Below are 18,610 nucleotides of genomic sequence, written 5' to 3'. Positions count from 1 at the left end.
AATCAATTAATCACGTAATGATACATCACCTGTATATTCAATTTGTATATTTAAAATGTGTAATATTTGATTTGATAATAAAATATTACTCAAATCAAACATACTCTTAATAAATACACTATATCAATATTTCTCTTAGTGAGTATTTCTTCTATTTCATCCTTTTTAATTGAAAACTTCTTTTCGATTATTTTATTTCATTGGATTGCAACAAGCTTCTCCCTTGCATTTTCATATAAGCCAAGAGTTTGTAAGCGTCAGGAAGATTTTCTTTGATGAGAGAAACTTGCTTGAAGCTGTTAACCCATGCATGTAACAGGGGCAGAGTGGTTGGTTCTACCAATTTCACTCCAGTCATTTCTTAAAACATCTCAAACCAGTGAGCCAGCCAGCCAGCCAGCCATATGCAGTGTCTACTAGATTTATGGCATTCCCACCATAGAACTTCTTGTCTCCAAGGCCTTGGTCTTCCAGTACTTTTAGCACTTCCAAGACCTCTTTTGCTGCCTTCTCTCTGTAGTTTGGAATAGTGACTCTGTAGTTTGGAATAGTGAGCGGAAAACTGGTGCCTAGATCCATGTATGGCCACAAAATTTATTAGCTTGAGATTGATTTGCATTTGTTAGAAATTTTCTTGATATAAACTCACATAAATTATAATTTTAGTTTAATAAAATTAGATAATTGAATAATTCAATAATAGTTTACAGATGAATTTAAATAATCAATAAATATAAATTCAATATACTTAAAATTTATTATCTGAATTAGCAATATTAGTATGGATTTTTATGTTTATTAGACTTTTAATATGAAGTCCAATACTATACTATATATTAGTTAAATCCTTTTTCGAAACCCATACAATACAAATTTACCTATTGAAAACTGTCATTTGAATAAATTTTAAGAACAGAAAACCAGTTATTCCATTTCAAATAATCTTGGGAGCTCTAGTCAGATAGAATTTTTATTTAGTAATTTACAGTCTATGCATTAGGTTTGCATCCTTCTACTTTGGTCATGTTAAATCTAACATGAATAAACAGTTTTCAAGAGAAACTTAGATGAAAGCAATCAAAAGAAGAAAAGATTGGTGGGTTAAAATAATTACCTTGTCTGCACCATATTTAATCCAAAAGCGAGCTATGGCTTTCTCATAAGCATCGGTTGGCCGCAAAGGATTCTGAGGCCATGTTTCTTCAATATATTCAAGAATGACAAGAGACTCGGCCATTGGTTTTCCACCGTGAACAAGGACTGGGATTTTCTTGTAGATAGGATTGTACTTCAACAGCAACTTAGACTTGTTTGGCAAGTTTTCTTCTATGTGTCGTATTCAACACCCTCCATTTCAGTGCCCATATCACCCTGTGGCTAAATGGGCTTCCTCAAAATCCAAGCAGCTTTACTTCCTCCATTGTTATCTGTAATACCACTGATGCAAATGCAAGGTCTATATATATTTTTGGGCAGTAAGTTAATGAGATTGACAATACAATTAAAGACCATTTTAATATGTTTTCTTCTGGGGCAAGGAAATTTGCAATCATACTTCGATTAAGATCAATTTGTTTCTTCTGGGCCAGGCAAATCTGCAATTATTCTGCTTGTTTGTATGATTAGATTCCATATCTTTACTCGATTAATCCAAGACCGAAAGAAAAAGGAAAAAAGTAAGATTATGTGAAAATTTGAAGGCTACCTTCATATATCATAATCATGGTGGATTAATTATATAACTTCATAGATAACATTCATATAATTAATCAATTAATTCATAACAAATTCTTATATATGCAAGGTATAGAATACATAAAATTAGAAAATTTAAGGATTAAGACAAATTTAATACATTATAATTGATGCAAAATAAACTTAATCTATTATATTTAATTACCGATATAATAAAACTAATCTGTTTTCTCCATATACTCCTAAAATAACAATATTTTAAAAGGTAATTTATTGTATTATCTTGGAAAATGAAACATAATCTTTATTTATAATAATTTATTGGGACTTTTCATCATTAACCCAATAAACTTGATGGTCTATCCTTGCATCATTATAAGTTTATTTATAGAGTGTATAAAACATTCAATAAAATTGGTTTCAGCATACCCACAAAACATAATTCATTAGATTATACATTCATTCGGGTTTTATCAAATTAAAAACAACAATAATGTTTACCCACGCTCAGAAAATTTTCTGAAAAATCAATCATGTGACTCAACCCTATGTTATTCAGTTTTAATATCCCTTGATCCCAATAGAAAAGTCAATCAAGAAAATTATTCGTTTTTTGCTTTCAGGCATCTGTAAAGATGACGACCAAGGAGTGCAGACAAACGCAAACCAAAATAATAGGAATACTGAAGCAGTACAATATTTAGAAATATAAATCTTCAAAACTCTGCAACATCAATGGGTTTGTTCTGCCACAAACTTCTTCCTTTTGTTGTTAATATAAGCCAAGAGTTTGTCAGGATCAGGAAGATTTTGTTTGATGACAGGAACTTCCTTGAAATTGTTAAGCCAGGCATGCAACCGGGGGAAACTGGTTGGTTCCAGCAATTTTATTCCAATCACTTGTTGCATCGTCTCAAACCAGAGAGGCAGCCAGCCATATGTAATGTCAACCAGATTAATGGAATCCCCACCGAAGAATTTTTTTTCTCCAAGGCCTTGTTCTTCCAAGACTTTTAGCACTTCCAATACTTCTTCTGCTGCCTTCTCTTGCTCTGCTCCACTGCTTTGGAAAACTGAGAAGAAAATAGTTTGCTGGTTCCAATTCCCATATGATTGTTTAGTTTCAGCATTTGAATTAGTTACAGAAAGAGATAGTAATTCAGTCCATGAAATTGGGTCTCCAATCCACCCCTCTCTGAAGGGGAAAGAGATTCTTTAATAAATACAATGATGGTATAGGGATAAATATATCCCCAATCCATCCCTTCTTTGGCTCATCTCTTTCCCATGTCATCCCCTTTTATATACACTCCATAAACTTTCTAGCGAAGGAGAGGAAGGGAAGAGAATTTTTTCTTTGAGGGGGGCGGGGAGGGGGGAAGGGGGTGTACGATGGAGATTCTCCATCATCCTTGTATTTAGGGAGGGGATGAAGAAGAGAATAGGTTTCTCTTGTAGGGACGAAAACGAGTATTAAAGTATTTAATCTCTATCTATCCCATTGTTATCTTTAGTGACACAAGAATACTAGCTATGTGTCAAAATAAACTATTAGAGCAAGTTTTTTGGCAACTTGATTTTAATGCAAATGAATTATAATAAAAAACAAAAAGAGAGGTGAGTTAAATTACCTTGTCTTCTCCATATTGAATCCAGAAGCGAGCTATGGCTTTCTCATAAGCATCGGTTGGCAGCAATGGATTCTGAGGCCATGTTTCTTCAATATATTCAAGGATGACAAGGGACTCAGCGATTGGTTTTCCTCCATGAACAAGAACTGGGATTTTCTTGTAAACAGGGTTGTACTCCAAGAGCAATTCACTCTTGTTAGAAAGATCTTCTTCTATGAACTCGTAGTCAACCCCCTTCAGTTTCAGTGCCCATATCACTCTGTGGCCATAACGGCTTGACCAAGAGCCATGTAACTTCAATTCCTCCATTGTTGTTTAGATTCGAAGTCTCTCCCCCTAATAGAGAGTCTCTATATATATTTATTTATTCAATTATTGGGTCGTTTTTCTTTGTGTTCACATTTTGAAAAGGGACAGAAAAACTATTCTAATTCGGATGATTGAAACTACTCGTCCGATTCTTGCACTTAATTTCCATGAATTTAGTGAAGTCAAATTTGGTGTGCGGACTTGCACATTATTCTACCATGAAGAAGGTTTTATGTACGTTAACACCTTTGTTTTCTTTGCCGTTTTAATGAGGTAATTGACGGTGTAACTTTTAAACATTAATATACGTTATTAAATGAGAAAATAACATTTAGAGGTAACGTAACAAACGTTATTAATGTGCATCTATCTCTGAAGAAATTTTCCCTGTAATTTCTAAATGTCGTGCATCTTCAGAAATTTGGAGTACTTTGGAAAAGGAATTTGTAAGTGCTTCTAAAACACGCATGCTACATGTTAAAAATCTGCTGCAGACAACTAAAAAAGAGAATCTAAGCATAGAGAGTTATGCATTAAAAATGAAAGGGTATGCAGAAATTTTAGAATCTGGAGGGCAGTTTGTTAGTGACATTGAGATCATTAATCACATTTTAGATGGGTTAGGCTCTAAGTATGATGCAGTGGTAGCAAGCCTAACAACTAGAATAGAATCGAGTGCTGAAACCCTCAATCTTCAAGATGCCATATATATCCTCCAAAAACATGAAATGAGGCTAGACAAAACGACAGCTACACTGAATTCAGTAGTTTCTATGGATTATCACAGTGGCAATTATTCAGCTTGTTTGTATGGTTAGATTCCATATCCTTACTTGATTAATCCAAGACCAAAAAAAAATACTTGATTAATCCAAGACCCAAAAAAAAAAGAAAAGAAGTAATATTATGTGAAAATTTGAAGGTTACCTCCATATACATCATAATCATATTGGATTAATTATATAAATTCATAGTTAACATTCATATAATTAAGCAATTAATCCATAACAAAATCTTATATATATGCAAGGTAACAATTAGAAAATTTAGAAATTCAGGCAAATCTAATACATTATAATTGATGTAGAATAAACCTAATGTATTACATTAAATTATCGATATAATAAAACGAGTTTGCTTTCCTTGTATACTCTCAAAATGGTAATATTTTAATGAATAATTTATTGTGTTGTTTTGGGAAATGAGACATAATCTTTATTTATAATAATTTATTGAATCAATAAACTCAATAATTCACGTTTACATCATTATTAGTTAGGTTTTATTTAAAGAGTGCAAGAGACATTCAACAAAATTGATTATTGCATACCCACGTTCATCCGGTTTTATCAAATTAAAAACAACAACAATGTTTGCCCACGGGCAGAAAATTTTCTGAAAAATCAATCATAAGTTATTCAGTTTTACTATCCCCTGATCCCAATAGAAAAGTCAATCGAGAAAATTATCCTTTTTGCTTTCAGGCATCTGTAAAGATAACAACCAAGGAGTGCAGACAAATGCAAACCAAAATAATAAGAATAAGAAAGTCCTACAATATTTAGAAATATAAATCTTCATAAGTCTGCAACATCAATGGGTTTGTTCTGCAACAAACTTCTTCCTTATGTTGTTAATATGAGCCAAGAGTTTGTCAGGATCAGGAAGATTTTGTTTGATGACAGGAACTTCCTTGAAATTGTTAAGCCAGGCATGCAACCGGGGGAAACTGGTTGGTTCCAGCAATTTTATTCCAATCACTTGTTGAATCGTCTCAAACCAGAGAGGCAGCCAGCCATATGCAATGTCAACCAGATTAATGGAATCCCCACCGAAGAATTTTTTTTCTCCAAGGCCTTGTTCTTCCAAGACTTTTAGCACTTCCAATACTTCTTCTGCTGCCTTCCCTTGCTCTGCTCCACTGCTTCGGAAAACTGAGAAGAAAATAGTATACTGGTTCCAATTCCCATACGATTGTTTAGTTTCAGCATTTGAATTAGTTACAGAAAGAGATAGTAATTCAGTCCATGAAATTGGGTCTCCAATCCACCCCTCGCTGAAGGGGAAAGAGATTCTTTAATAAATATAATGATGGTATAGGGATAAATATATCCCCAAACCATCCCTTCTTTGGCTCATCTCTTTCCCATGTCATCCCCTTTTATATACACTCCATAAACTTTCTAGCGAAGGAGAGAAAGGGAAGAGAATTTTTTCTTTGAGGGGGGCGGGGAGGGGGGAAGGGGGTATACGACGGAGATTCTCCCTCATCCTTATATTTAGGGATGAGATGAAGAATAGAATAAGTTTGTTTTGTAGGGACGAAAACAAATATTAAAATATTTAATCTCTATCTATCCCATTGTTATCTTTAGTGACACAAGAATACTAGCTATGTGTCAAAATAAACTATTAGAGCAAGTTTTTTGGCAACTTGATTTTAATGCAAATGAATTATAATAAAAAACAAAAAGAGAGGTGAGTTAAATTACCTTGTCTGCTCCATATTGAATCCAGAAGCGAGCTATGGCTTTCTCGTAAGCATCGGTTGGCAGCAATGGATTCTGAGGCCATGTTTCTTCAATATATTCAAGGATGACAAGGGACTCAGCGATTGGTTTTCCTCCATGAACAAGAACTGGGATTTTCTTGTAAACGGGGTTGTACTCCAAGAGCAATTCACTCTTGTTAGAAAGATCTTCTTCTATGTACTCGTAGTCAACCCCCTTCAGTTTCAGTGCCCATATCACTCTGTAGGCATAACCGCTTGACCAAAAGCCATGTAACTTCAATTCCTCCATTGTTGTTTAGATTCGAAGTCTCTCCCCCTAATAAAGAGTCTCTTTATATATTTATTTATTCAATTATTGGGTCGTTTTTCTTTGTGTTCACATTTTGAAAAGGGACAGAAAGACTATTCTAATTCAGATGATTGAAACTACTTCTCCGATTCTAGCACTTAATTTCCATGAATTGAGTGAAGTCAAATTTGGTGTGCGGACTTGCAAATTATTCTACCATGAAGAAGGTTTTATCTACGTTTACACCTTTGTTTTCTTTGCCGTTTGAATGACGTAGTTGACAATATAGGTTATTAAATGAGATAATAACATTTAGAGGTAACGTAACAAACTTTTTTTATTAAAAAAATTAAAGTTTTTTCTTTTCTTATTCAAAGATTAAATTAAAAAAATCAAATTTATATTCTAGTATACAAAATTGATATTAATATATTAACACTAAGAAAATTTCTTTTAATCAAAATTCATAATTTAGATAATTATTAAAACAAATCTAACAAACTTTATTAATTTATTTTTTATTACTTATAATATATTATTTTAAGTATTTTAAATTTTATTATAATTATATCATATTTATTAAGTTTTTTAGAATAAGAATAATATTATTTTCAATTAATATAACGAATAACATAAAAAATATTTTAGAATAATTATATTTAAGAGTTTTTAAGTAAAATAATATATTAATATTATTTTATTATCTATAACCAAATATAATAATTATTTTTATATATCATTTTCACTAAATTTTATTAAATATAGTAATAATTTATATTCAATAATTTTCATAAGAGTAATTTATTTTTTAAAATAATATTTAATTTTGCTAATAAACATTATCCATATCAAACACTCCCTAAAACATTATCACATGCTTTATTAATTGTGAAAGCACGGCTTGCAAACCTACTAATTTTTATTGATAGACATCAAAGTCGAGAAAAATTATTAATAGGATGAACTAATTACAAATTATTAGATAATGTAAACTAATTACAAATTATTTATGTAATATCCAAATCCTAGCAAAGAGAAATAATAAAAATTAAACAAGAAAAAGATGTTATTTTATAGTGAGCAACTTTTATGGTGTTTTTTTGGATCAAAACTAATTTTTCTAAATTATCTTCTTTTTATATCTGTCTAACAAAAAACAAACTAAAAAATTTAATAACACTAGTATAACATCCATAAATATGTTCAAAGATAATTGTCTAATTTAAATTATAAAACCCTATAATTAGAGAAAGAAAATTAGTATCTACGAGGATAAGTCTATAATTAATCACGATGTTTCATCGGATCTTGCATAAAAAATTTAGAAAAAATTTCAGCCCAACTCAGCTGAGGTCACATCGGACTTGTTAGATATTTATCTGATCCGTTCTTCAACAACCAAAGTTTTATACAGAGTTTTGGTAGAGATGTTGAAGATCTGTTTGTAGTTATAATCAAGTAACAGGGAAATGCTTCAGGTAACTTCCAGCCTTACTTTTGGGCGCCAACCTGTGGGCTTTTTGCAGACTGCCGTTGGGAAAATGGGCCAATGATGCAGGTCCATTTTAGTCGAAAACTTGATTTTCATTTAACAAGCAATGGAGAAAAAGAATAAGAGAAAAACTGCATTTATATTTACATGATAGCACATAAAATGAGGAAATTTTTTTAAATAAAATAGTTAGGCCAAACGAGATATTCCCACCCAAAGTTTATTCTTTTTTGTAAGTTCTCACATTTTATTTTTTAAAAACCCAAATATTCACTCATTAATTATTAAATTTGATAGTTTTAATGATAAAATCATTATTTTATTAATAATATTAAAAAAACTAAAATTTTATCTTATTTTTTTTCCTAAACTTAAAAAACTAATAATTTTCTCCCCTATCAAATTTTAAAAAGTAGCATTTGCCTCCTCTAAAATTTATTTTTTATTTTCTGATGTCATCTTCAATAGTATCTCCCAAGAAATGATCAAAATATGTTATATATATATATGTTTCCCGCCCCCAACACCCCCCCCCCCCCCCCCCCCCCCCCCCCCCTCCCAAAATAATGGCTCCAATAAATTAAACAAGTTTCTTAATAGTAGTTCCAATAAATTATTCTCACTGGTGTTCTGTCTGGAAGCATCAATTTTCAATCCACATAGCTTCTTCAGAAGAAGTTGAATGGTTTATTTGACATAATTTCAAAGGTACACACAATCAAGTTAAAAGCCCTTCAAGCAGGTGAACAAATTTTTCTACAATGAAGAAGGTTTGTTCCCGAGCCCTTGGGGAAATGCTTAAATGTTAATTAATTAATTAATGAACGAAGGCATTCGTTTAAAACAAAGATGATTTTGTCTTTGTCTCAAACAAAAACGATTTTATTTTTATGTATGACAAAGCTAGCCAGGGAGAGGGACAGGGAGAGGGACGAGAGAGACTGGGAGGGAGATAGGATTGTACTTCAACAGCAACTCAGACTTGAATGGTAAGTTTTCTTCTATGTGCTCGTATTCAACACCCTTCAATTTCAGTGCCCATATCACTCTGCGGCTAAATGAGCTTTAAGTTAAATGAGATTGACAAGATAATTAAAGACCATTTTAATATGTTTTGTTTTGGGCCAAGGAAATTTGCAATCGTATTGCAATTAAGATCAAGTTGTTTCTTCTGGGCCAAGCAAATTTGCAATTATTCAGCTTGTTTGTATGGTTAGATTCCATATCCTTACTTGATTAATCCAAGACCAGAAAAAAAAAAAAAAAAAAAGAAGTAATATTATGTGAAAATTTGAAGGTTACCTCCATCTACATCATAATCATATTAGATTAATTATATAAATTCATAGATAACATTCATACAATTAAGCAATTAATCCATAACAAAGTCTTATATATATGCAAGGTATAAAATACATACAACTAGAAAATTTAGAGATTCAGACAAATCTAATGCATTATAATTGATGTAGAATAAATCTAATGTATTATATTCAACTATCGATATAATAAAAGGGAGAAGGACTATTTCCCACCCAACTTTTGATGCGTTCTCAAATTGCCACCCACGACAGATGAAAATCCAGTTTTCTCACCCGTGATCAAACTGCCATCCAATTTTTCAGTTAGGGACAGGGGCAAAATCGTCATTTGCTATTTAAAACCTTAAAACTTTAAAATTTTACCGTTTCCCCCCTCCAGGTTTTAAAAACTAATAACTAACCCATCCTCAAAGTTTGAAAAGTTTAGATTTCACCCTTAGGGTTTGCTTCCTTCTCCAGCCACCATCGACGGCCGACGTATTCGATCGATCTCCCATCTCCGACTACAAAGGACGACGAAGGACGACCCTTCGTCGCCCAGATCTGGACAACGAAGCGTCGTCCAGATCTGGAAGAACAGACGAGTCATCCTTCGTCGTCGAGTCTTCCAGATGCAACGAGCGACGAAGAGAGAAGAAGAAAGACCTTCGTCGAGCGATCTCCTAGATCTGGACGATGAACGAAGTTTGAAACCGATCTCCCAGATCTGGACGACGAGCGACGAAGAGATCTCCGTCTCTTCGTCGCACCACCGCCATCGCACCAGGAGAAGGAGGAGGCCGGTCACGACGCCGAAGAAGACGTCGGGAGATGAAGTTGAAGAATGGGGGGTGAAATGCCAATTTTGAAAGTTATGGGGGGCGGCTGTATTTTGAAAAATATGGAAACCCTAGGTTTGAGGGTGAAAATGTTAGTTTTTAAAGTTTAAAAACTTTAGGTAAGATGAAAATGTTAGTTTCTAAAACCTAAGGGGGGTGAATGGTAAAACTCTCACATCAATTTTGGGAAATTAAATTGAAGGGTATTTTTGTCATTTCATCTAACAAGGGTAAAATAGACATTTTACCCTTATGCAAACAGAAATCATCCATTTTAACAGCTCACGGGTGGGAAAACTGGATTTTCATCTGCCGTGGGTGGTAATTTGAAAACGCATCAAAAGTTGGGTGGGAAATAGTCCTTCTCCCATAATAAAACTAGTTTGCTTTCTCCATACACTCTCAAAAGGTAATATTTTAACGAATAATTTATTGTAATTGTTTTGGGAAATGAGACATAATCTCTATTTATAATAATTTATTAAACTAGTAAACTCAAAATTTACACTTACATCATTATAAGTTAGGTTTTATTTAAAGAGTGCAAGAGACATTCAACAAAATCGATTATAACATACCCACGTTCATCCGGTTTTATCAAATTGAAAACAACAATAATGTTTGCCCACGGGCAGAAAATTTTCTGAAAAATCAATCATGTGACTTAACCCTATGTTATTCAGTTTTACTATCCCCTGATCCCAATAGAAAAGTCCATCGAGAAAATTATCCTTTTTGCTTTCAGGCATCTGTAAAGATAACAACCAAGGAGTGCAGACAAATGCAAACCAAAATAATAAGAATACGAAAGTCCTACAATATTTAGAAATATAAATCTTCATAAGTCTGCAACATCAATGGGTTTGTTCTGCAACAAACTTCTTCCTTTTGTTGTTAATATAAGCCAAGAGTTTGTCAGGATCAGGAAGATTTTGTTTGATGACAGGAACTTCCTTGAAATTGTTAAGCCAGGCATGCAACCGGGGGAAACTGTTTGGTTCCAGCAATTTTATTCCAATCACTTGTTGAATCGTCTCAAACCAGAGAGGCAGCCAGCCATATGTAATGTCAACCAGATTAATGGAATCCCCACCGAAGAATTTTTTTTCTCCAAGGCCTTGTTCTTCCAAGACTTTTAGCACTTCCAATACTTCTTCTGCTGCCTTCTCTTGCTCCGCTCCACTGCTTCGGAAAACTGAGAAGAGAATAGTATGCTGGTTCCAATTCCCATATGATTGTTTAGTTTCAGCATTTGAATTAGTTACAGAAAGAGATAGTAATTCAGTCCATGAAATTGGGTCTCCAATCCACCCCTCTCTGAAGGGGAAAGAGATTCTTTAATAAATACAATGATGGTATAGGGATAAATATATCCCCAAACCATCCCATCTTTGGCTCATCTCTTCCCCATGTCATCCCCTTTTATATACACTCCACAAACTTTCTAGCGAAGGAGAGGAAGGGAAGAGAATTTTTCCTTTGAGGGGAGTGGGGAGGGGAGAAGGGGGTGTACAATAGAGATTCTCCGTCATCCTTGTATTTAGGAATGGGATGAAGAAGAGAATAGATTTTTTCTTATAGGAACGAAAACGGGTATTAAAGTATTTAATCTCTATCTATCCCATTGTTATCTTTAGTGACACAAGAATACTAGCAATGTGTCAAAATAAACTATTAGAGCAAGTTTTTTGGCAACTTGATTTTAATGCAAATAAATTATAATAAAAAACAAAAAGAGAGGTGAGTTAAATTACCTTGTCTTCTCCATATTGAATCCAGAAGCGAGCTATGGCTTTCTCATAAGCATCGGTTGGCAGCAATGGATTCTGAGGCCATGTTTCTTCAATATATTCAAGGATGACAAGGGACTCGGCGATTGGTTTTCCTCCATGAACAAGAACTGGGATTTTCTTGTAAACAGGGTTGTACTCCAAGAGCAATTCACTCTTGTTAGAAAGATCTTCTTCTATGTACTCGTAGTCAACCCCCTTCAGTTTCAGTGCACATATCACTCTGTAGCCATAACCGCTTGACCAAACGCTATGTAACTTCAATTCCTCCATTGTTGTTTAGATTCGAAGTCTCTCCCCCTAATAGAGAGTCTCTATATTTATTTATTTATTCAATTATTGGGTCATATTTCTTTGTGTTCACATTTTGAAAAGGGACATAAAGAATATTCTAATTCAGATGATTGAAACTACTCGTCCGATTCATGCACTTAATTTCCATGAATTGAGTGAAGTCAAATTTGGTGTGCGGACTTACACATTATTCTACCAAGAAGAAGGTTTTACGTACGTTTGCAACTTTGTTTTCCTTGCCGTTTGAATGACGTAGTTGACGGTGTAACTTTCAAACATTAATATAGGTTATTAAATGAGATAATAACATTTAGAGGTAACGTAACAAACTGTTTTATTAAAAAAATTAAAGTATTTTTCTCTTATTCAAAAATTAAATTTAAAAAAAATCAAATTTGTATTCTAATACACAAAAATGATATTAATATGTTAACACTAAGAAAATTCCTTTTAATCAAAATTGATAACTTAGATAATTGTTAAAAAAAAATTTAACAAATTTTATTAATCGATCTTTTATTACTTATATTATATTATTTTAAGTATTCTAAATTTTATTATAACTATATCCTTATTTATTAAGTTTTTTAGAATAAAAATAATATTATTTTTAATTAATATAACTAATAACATAAAAATATTTTAAAATAATTTTATATAAGAGTTTTTAAGTAAAATAATATACTAGTATTCTTTTATTATCTATGACCAAATATAATAATTATTTGCATATATCATTTTCACTAAATTTTATTAAATATAGTAATAATTTATATTCAATAATCTTGATTAGAGTAATTTATTTTTTAAAATAATTTTTAATTTTGCTAATAAAACATTATCCATATCAAACACTCCCTAGAACATTATCACATGTTTTATTAATTGTGAAAGCACCACTTGCGAACTCACTAATTTTTATTGATAGACATCAAAGTCGAAAAAAATTATTAATAGGATAAACTAATTACAAATCATTAGATAATATAAACTAATTACAAATTATTTATGTAATATCCAAAACCTAATAAAGAGAAATAATAAAAATTAAACAAGAAAAATATATTATTTAGTGGTGAGCAATTTTTGCGGTGTTGTTTGGGTCAAAATTAATTTTTCTAAATTATCTTCTTTTTATATCTGTCTAATAAAAATCAAACTAAAAAATTCAATAATACTAATATAACATCCACAAATATGTTCAAAGGTAATTGTCTAATTTTAATTACAAAAGTCTATAATTAGAGAAAAAAAATTAGTATCCATGACGATAAGTCTATAATTAAACAAGAAGTTTCATCCAATCCTGCATAAAAAAATTTAGAAAAAATTTATGGGAAAGCAAAGTTTAATTTTGGAAGATTAAGACTTTAAAATTAATATATGATTTGAATATTTTTTTACCCAAATATTAAGTATAAATAGCTATGTTTTACCCAAAATTAAACTTGGTTAATAGTATAAAAGAGTGAAATTACTATTTTATTTCTACTATTTTATTATTCAAAATTATCATATAATCCTAAATTAACAAATTTTAAAAATAATTTTTTAAATATCTAAATTATATATCACTTATTTTTTTCTTTTTCATTCTCATCTGTTTTTCTTCTTTTTTAACAGAAAGAGGTGTATTTCTCATATAATCATATATTAGAAGATAAATTATAATTTTTAAAAATATCTTGACTCTTTAAAAATTTTTGGAGTTATTGGAAAATTTTAAAGGGTTTTTAGGTGCTTTTACTCCCCAAGAATTAAATAAAATGCAATAGTGTTTTTTAAAGATTAAATTGTTATATTTAAAATAATTGAGTTTAATAGAAATTTGTTGTTGTTTTTATTATTAAAATTAGTAAAAAAATATTATTTATGTAAACTATGAATAAAACAGTGTTTTTAGACCAAATCTTGGATGGAAAAATGTTATTTACTCCCTCATTACCCATATCGGAAGACAGACAAAGCATCAACTCGTAGAGCCTACCATAATTACTGCAGAGTTCCACTAATCTCAAAACAAAATGAAATAAAAATTTGTTCATCAAACTGATGCAATTTTTGTTACATAAAAAAATAAATGCTAAGATCAGTTAATAAATGAAAATTTAGAACTTAAACAGACATCATTCGCGCATGTAAACTAAGTTACAAGACCAAATTAATCAACCAAAAATGAATGAATAAAACATAATTAGCTAATAAAGTTCTGATCAAACTGCATCAGCAGCATCAGATGTTTGTAAGAACTCATCTACTGCTACCCTGCCTTCATTGCTTGCATAAATAGTTGAAATGAATAAGAAACAGCTGCAAAAATTGATGAAACTAACCACTGTCAATGTCTTGTAGTACTTGTCCAGGCGACTAAGGTTCAAAGTGTCAGAGAAAAGGCTTCCATTTGCATGGACACATAATATGTTAAGGAAGCTTCCGATCCCGATGACAAACTCATTGATTGATTTTACGTATTTCTGCGTCGATTCTGGGAACTCATAAGTCACAAATTCATTCAACCCATCAGAGGCAAGGGCTTGCGTAAGACCTAAAAGGATGAACTGTGGAGCTAGCCAGAAGATGCTCATCGGAATCACGTCATCAGGCTTATATTGTAATCCTTCTTTGTTGACTATATTCAACCGGTGAACTTCAACGCGCCAGGCAACAGCACAGCAGAAGACAGAGAGCATCATTCCAGCCCAAATTTTCAAAATTTGAGCTTGTTTCTTAGTTTTTGTATCCCAGTTACGAACAACTAACTTCAACAGAAAGCCCAGAATTATTGGCGAAATGGATCGAATTATAAGCAAAACAGTACATAAATCTGCATCATCATTCAGGTTGTTTCCCTGCTCAGGGAAAAAGGTATCCCCCGTTGACACTAACAAACCCAAAACAACGAAGTTGATCCACAGGGGAATCATTTTAAAGAGAAGTTTGATCTCCTTTACCTCTCTCACAGTGCAAAGCCTTCCCGCGTTTCGTTGTTCTTCTGGGCTAAGATTGGAGGACTCTACAATGGCAGATTTGTCTAGCCTTCTGCAGTTCAGGAATTTTGTAATGTTATTCATGTTCACACTTCATATCTAGTTCAACCGACAACGTTTACCAAAAAAGAATGGAGACAAAAGATATACCTGAGGAATTTGATTCGAGGAGACAAACATAATTGATTTCCATCATTACCAAAGAACTGATTTGGGGAAGTGGGATCATCGAGCCTCCATTTCAGTATGGAGGCCTTGACAACAGAGAAAATAGATAATCGCCTGCCACGGCCAGCTGATTCTTTGCAATGATAAACATCGATACCCGATAAGAACAAGATCAGAGTGCTCCCCATGATTAATGCTGAAATAATGAAAGTTTCTGGGCATGAGGCGTTGTACACAAAGAATACGGCTGCTGCACTGCAAAACCAGGCAACAAGCCACCACATCCTCCTTCGAGCCTGCACTCGATCCTCATTTACGTATGGTTTCTGTTCCTGGGCTCTCAGCTGATCAGCAAAAAATGCCATCAAGAAAGTCTTCAATCCGGGTTCACCCACTGCTAACAGAACCACTCCAATTATGTTGAATATGTCAGTCTTTGACTCTGGAAAGTACAGAAACAACAATCCCTGCAGAAAACAATTCAACAATTTTTGGTTTCTTGATTCTGGATTAACTAATGGAAATTAAACATATTTACTTACACAAATGAAGGAGACCGCTGAACATATGATGAGTTTGAGGTGACTCAGAAAAACATATTTATTGTAGATGAATTCAAGTGAAGCTGATAGCCCCTCCTGAATATTCACAAATGCTGCAGCTTTCCTGAGATTATAATTGCTCGAGTTTATGAAGTACGTTATTAAGACTTGCAGTACAGCCAAGTCCACAAACTTGTAGCTGAACACCAAGCCTTGAAATCAAAAAACCGTTAAATGAGTGGAATCAGTCATGACTAAACCTCATTCGACTTTAAGTTTTTTGAAAAAAAAAAAAAGAGAGAACAGGTTACAGTTACAGAACGACTCACAGAATTATCTTTATGATTAAACTGCAAGCATTGTTATTTAATTATATTTAAATTTTAATGATAAAAATCATAACTGCACAACCACTAAACTATTAAAAATGCAACTACTTGAATTAAAAACTATAACTAAAAAAATGACGATTTGATGGCAGAAGTTACCTGAAGCAAACCCAGCTGCCTTGCAAAAACAAATGTTATAGCGGAACCAGGACATGAAACTGGAGGTAAATAAGGAAAATATTAGGGCATTGAAGGAGTTATGAAATTTCAAGTTTAACAGCTCATTCTTTGGGATCATTTTGGCTAACTGTTTAGATTCACTTCTCAGTTAAGAAACCTTATATAATATTAATTTGTCTTAGTTTAATGGTTGTTTGGGCAATATATGGACGTGTCCAATTATTTGTGAAGGAAAAAGGAATAAAGAGAGTAAAGTGAAGGAGACGACTATTTGGACAAAATTTCCACTCTTCTTCGTCTGGAAAACTTAAGCTTAATTAATTAGATACCAAAGTTATGTTGAACTCTAAACCAAATTGCATTGGTCAAAAAGTTTCAATTAGTCAAAGTTTAATATTCTGAAAGAATCAATAGTCTTTTAATTAAATTGAATTATCTGAAAAATGTAATGTTATATTTAATATTGTTTTGAATTTAGTTTTTTAGACTTCCCTTGTAATGGCTACATAAGCCAAGTTTTGTCTTGCAGATAAAATATAGCAAGAAGAAGTTTGAATTGTTCTCCAGTTATATTTTCTTGTTCACTATACTTATTCAAAGTTTAAATCAAAAAAATTTATATTTGTATTCAATCACATAAAAATGAGATTAGCCTATTAATATATTTTTTTTAATTCAGAAATGAGAACATAAATAATTATAAAAAATAAAAATAAACAAATTGAAAATAAGTGGCAATTCAAGATAAGAGTGAGGGGCGTTTGTTTAAGTATCAAAATATTATTTTGATAATTTTTTTTATTATTGATATTATTTTGTTTGATCTATTAAATAATAAAAAAATTTGATAATTTTCTATTATCAATGTTGATATAACATGTAATATAAGAGGTAAATTGTCAGAAAAAAAAACTATGAGAAATTGATAACTTTTTAAACTTTTAGATGAGAAAAATTATTAATTTTTTAAATTAAAAAGGTAAATGAGATTGCAGCTTTTTTTTATTTTTTTGTAAAATAATAATTTTACCTTTAATTTTGTTTGAGAATTTTAATGAAATAATAAATATTTGAGTTTTTAAAATCTTATATATGAAAGTTTTGAAATACATTAAACTTCGTTTGAGAATAAGTCTTTTGACCATAATAATAAATAAGTCTAATAATTTTTAGTATAAAATTTAAATTATTCATAAACAATATATATAATTTTATATATAAATAATGATATGTCATCATATAATTAAATATTATTTTATCTTTAATTTTAAATTATTCAATTATATTATGATATATAATTATTTATCATAAAATTATTTATATTATTTATTTGTACAATATTATTTATGATATAATATAAAACGCATCAATAATGTTTGTATGGGTGAGGTCACCATGACGTTTTAGTAATGACGTCTCTTTGAACGTAGAATGACAGCACCTCCATTTAACAATTCTGATAGGACATGTTTCATTCATGCCAGCGAAGATTCGAGCCCTTTATAGACTTATTATACGCATGAGTTGAAAAAAGGCAAAGTCCCTGTCCATTTCCCGGGCAGAAATTGACGGATGCATTGAAAAAATTAATAAAATTTTTTTCCGATTGCGCAAACCTGGAACATCAAAGACATGGGAGTTTGAAAACATCGCTTCTAATTTTCAAACCTTTTAAAATCAATGAATGTTGAAATTGCTTAAGAATTTTTTTTACCAATTATGGGTCTGATAGAAAAACTTCTTTTATTCTTTTTGAAATTAATAAATAATAAAAATATTGATCTGTCTTTACGGTGGTAATTTGTTTTAGTAGAGTTTGATTTTAAATAAAAAATATTATTTATATTAATTAATGGTAAAAAAACAGAGTTTAATTTTGATTGAAAAATATAAAAAAAATGTTTTCCAAGCCAACTCTTGGATGGGAAAATGTTGTTTTACTCTTTAAATATTAATCTGTAGCTGGGCGTGGCTTTAACTTGCTTGAGTAGTGACATGGCACTTTGACTTGTCTCAACAGTTCACATTAGAAGCTACCGACGTCGTGCAACGTGGAAAATTAGCTCTCTGTAAGCAGTAGCTCGAAGAAATTATATTTAGACACGGAAACACGGCATCTACATGGAGAGCCCACCGGAATTACTGCAGACAGTTCCACGAATCTGGAGAAAACAAAAGGCCAAACGACTATTTTTCATTGTGAGATATACCAAATATTTGTCTTTAATAGAAAATTTTAATAATAATTAAAT

At 31.6% G+C, this 18,610-nt stretch overlaps 4 protein-coding genes and 1 pseudogene across 9 annotated transcripts in view; all 5 read right to left on the bottom strand.

Annotated features, from left to right (window-relative positions):
- Positions 1 to 89: 89 nt before the first annotated feature.
- Positions 90 to 1,421, bottom strand: LOC123221530 (annotated as a pseudogene).
- An 867-nt stretch (positions 1,422 to 2,288) lies between these two features.
- Positions 2,289 to 3,675, bottom strand: LOC123220178 (probable glutathione S-transferase). Its single transcript, XM_044642220.1, has 2 exons — positions 3,327 to 3,675; positions 2,289 to 2,787 (listed from the first exon to the last, which is right to left on the bottom strand). Exons 1-2 carry the CDS (start codon positions 3,633 to 3,635, stop codon positions 2,428 to 2,430), a joined length of 669 nt encoding a protein of 222 aa, XP_044498155.1. The 5' UTR covers positions 3,636 to 3,675; the 3' UTR covers positions 2,289 to 2,427.
- Positions 3,676 to 5,091: 1,416 nt separating this feature from the next.
- LOC123219898 (probable glutathione S-transferase) lies at positions 5,092 to 6,480 on the bottom strand. The gene is made up of 2 exons (XM_044641860.1): positions 6,128 to 6,480; positions 5,092 to 5,588 (listed from the first exon to the last, which is right to left on the bottom strand). Exons 1-2 carry the CDS (start codon positions 6,434 to 6,436, stop codon positions 5,229 to 5,231), a joined length of 669 nt encoding a protein of 222 aa, XP_044497795.1. The 5' UTR covers positions 6,437 to 6,480; the 3' UTR covers positions 5,092 to 5,228.
- Positions 6,481 to 10,785: 4,305 nt separating this feature from the next.
- On the bottom strand, positions 10,786 to 12,183 carry LOC123219899 (probable glutathione S-transferase). Its single transcript, XM_044641861.1, has 2 exons — positions 11,823 to 12,183; positions 10,786 to 11,282 (listed from the first exon to the last, which is right to left on the bottom strand). The coding sequence occupies exons 1-2, from the start codon at positions 12,129 to 12,131 to the stop codon at positions 10,923 to 10,925; spliced, it is 669 nt and encodes a 222-aa protein (XP_044497796.1). The 5' UTR covers positions 12,132 to 12,183; the 3' UTR covers positions 10,786 to 10,922.
- A 2,149-nt stretch (positions 12,184 to 14,332) lies between these two features.
- The window catches only part of LOC123219894 (protein NRT1/ PTR FAMILY 5.5-like), a 46,345-nt gene continuing 42,067 nt past the window's right edge, over positions 14,333 to 18,610 (bottom strand). For all 6 annotated transcript variants that reach the window (XM_044641850.1, XM_044641851.1, XM_044641853.1 and 3 more), the window contains one exon: positions 14,333 to 15,191. In XM_044641850.1, the coding sequence (XP_044497785.1) occupies positions 14,366 to 15,191 (826 nt within the window). In that variant the 3' untranslated portion in view covers positions 14,333 to 14,365. The remainder of the gene's footprint in view (positions 15,192 to 18,610) is intronic.

Source organism: Mangifera indica, chromosome 7, assembly GCF_011075055.1.
Source record: "Mangifera indica cultivar Alphonso chromosome 7, CATAS_Mindica_2.1, whole genome shotgun sequence".
NCBI lineage: Eukaryota > Viridiplantae > Streptophyta > Magnoliopsida > Sapindales > Anacardiaceae > Mangifera > Mangifera indica.
This window is presented reverse-complemented; position numbering and strand designations above follow the sequence as displayed.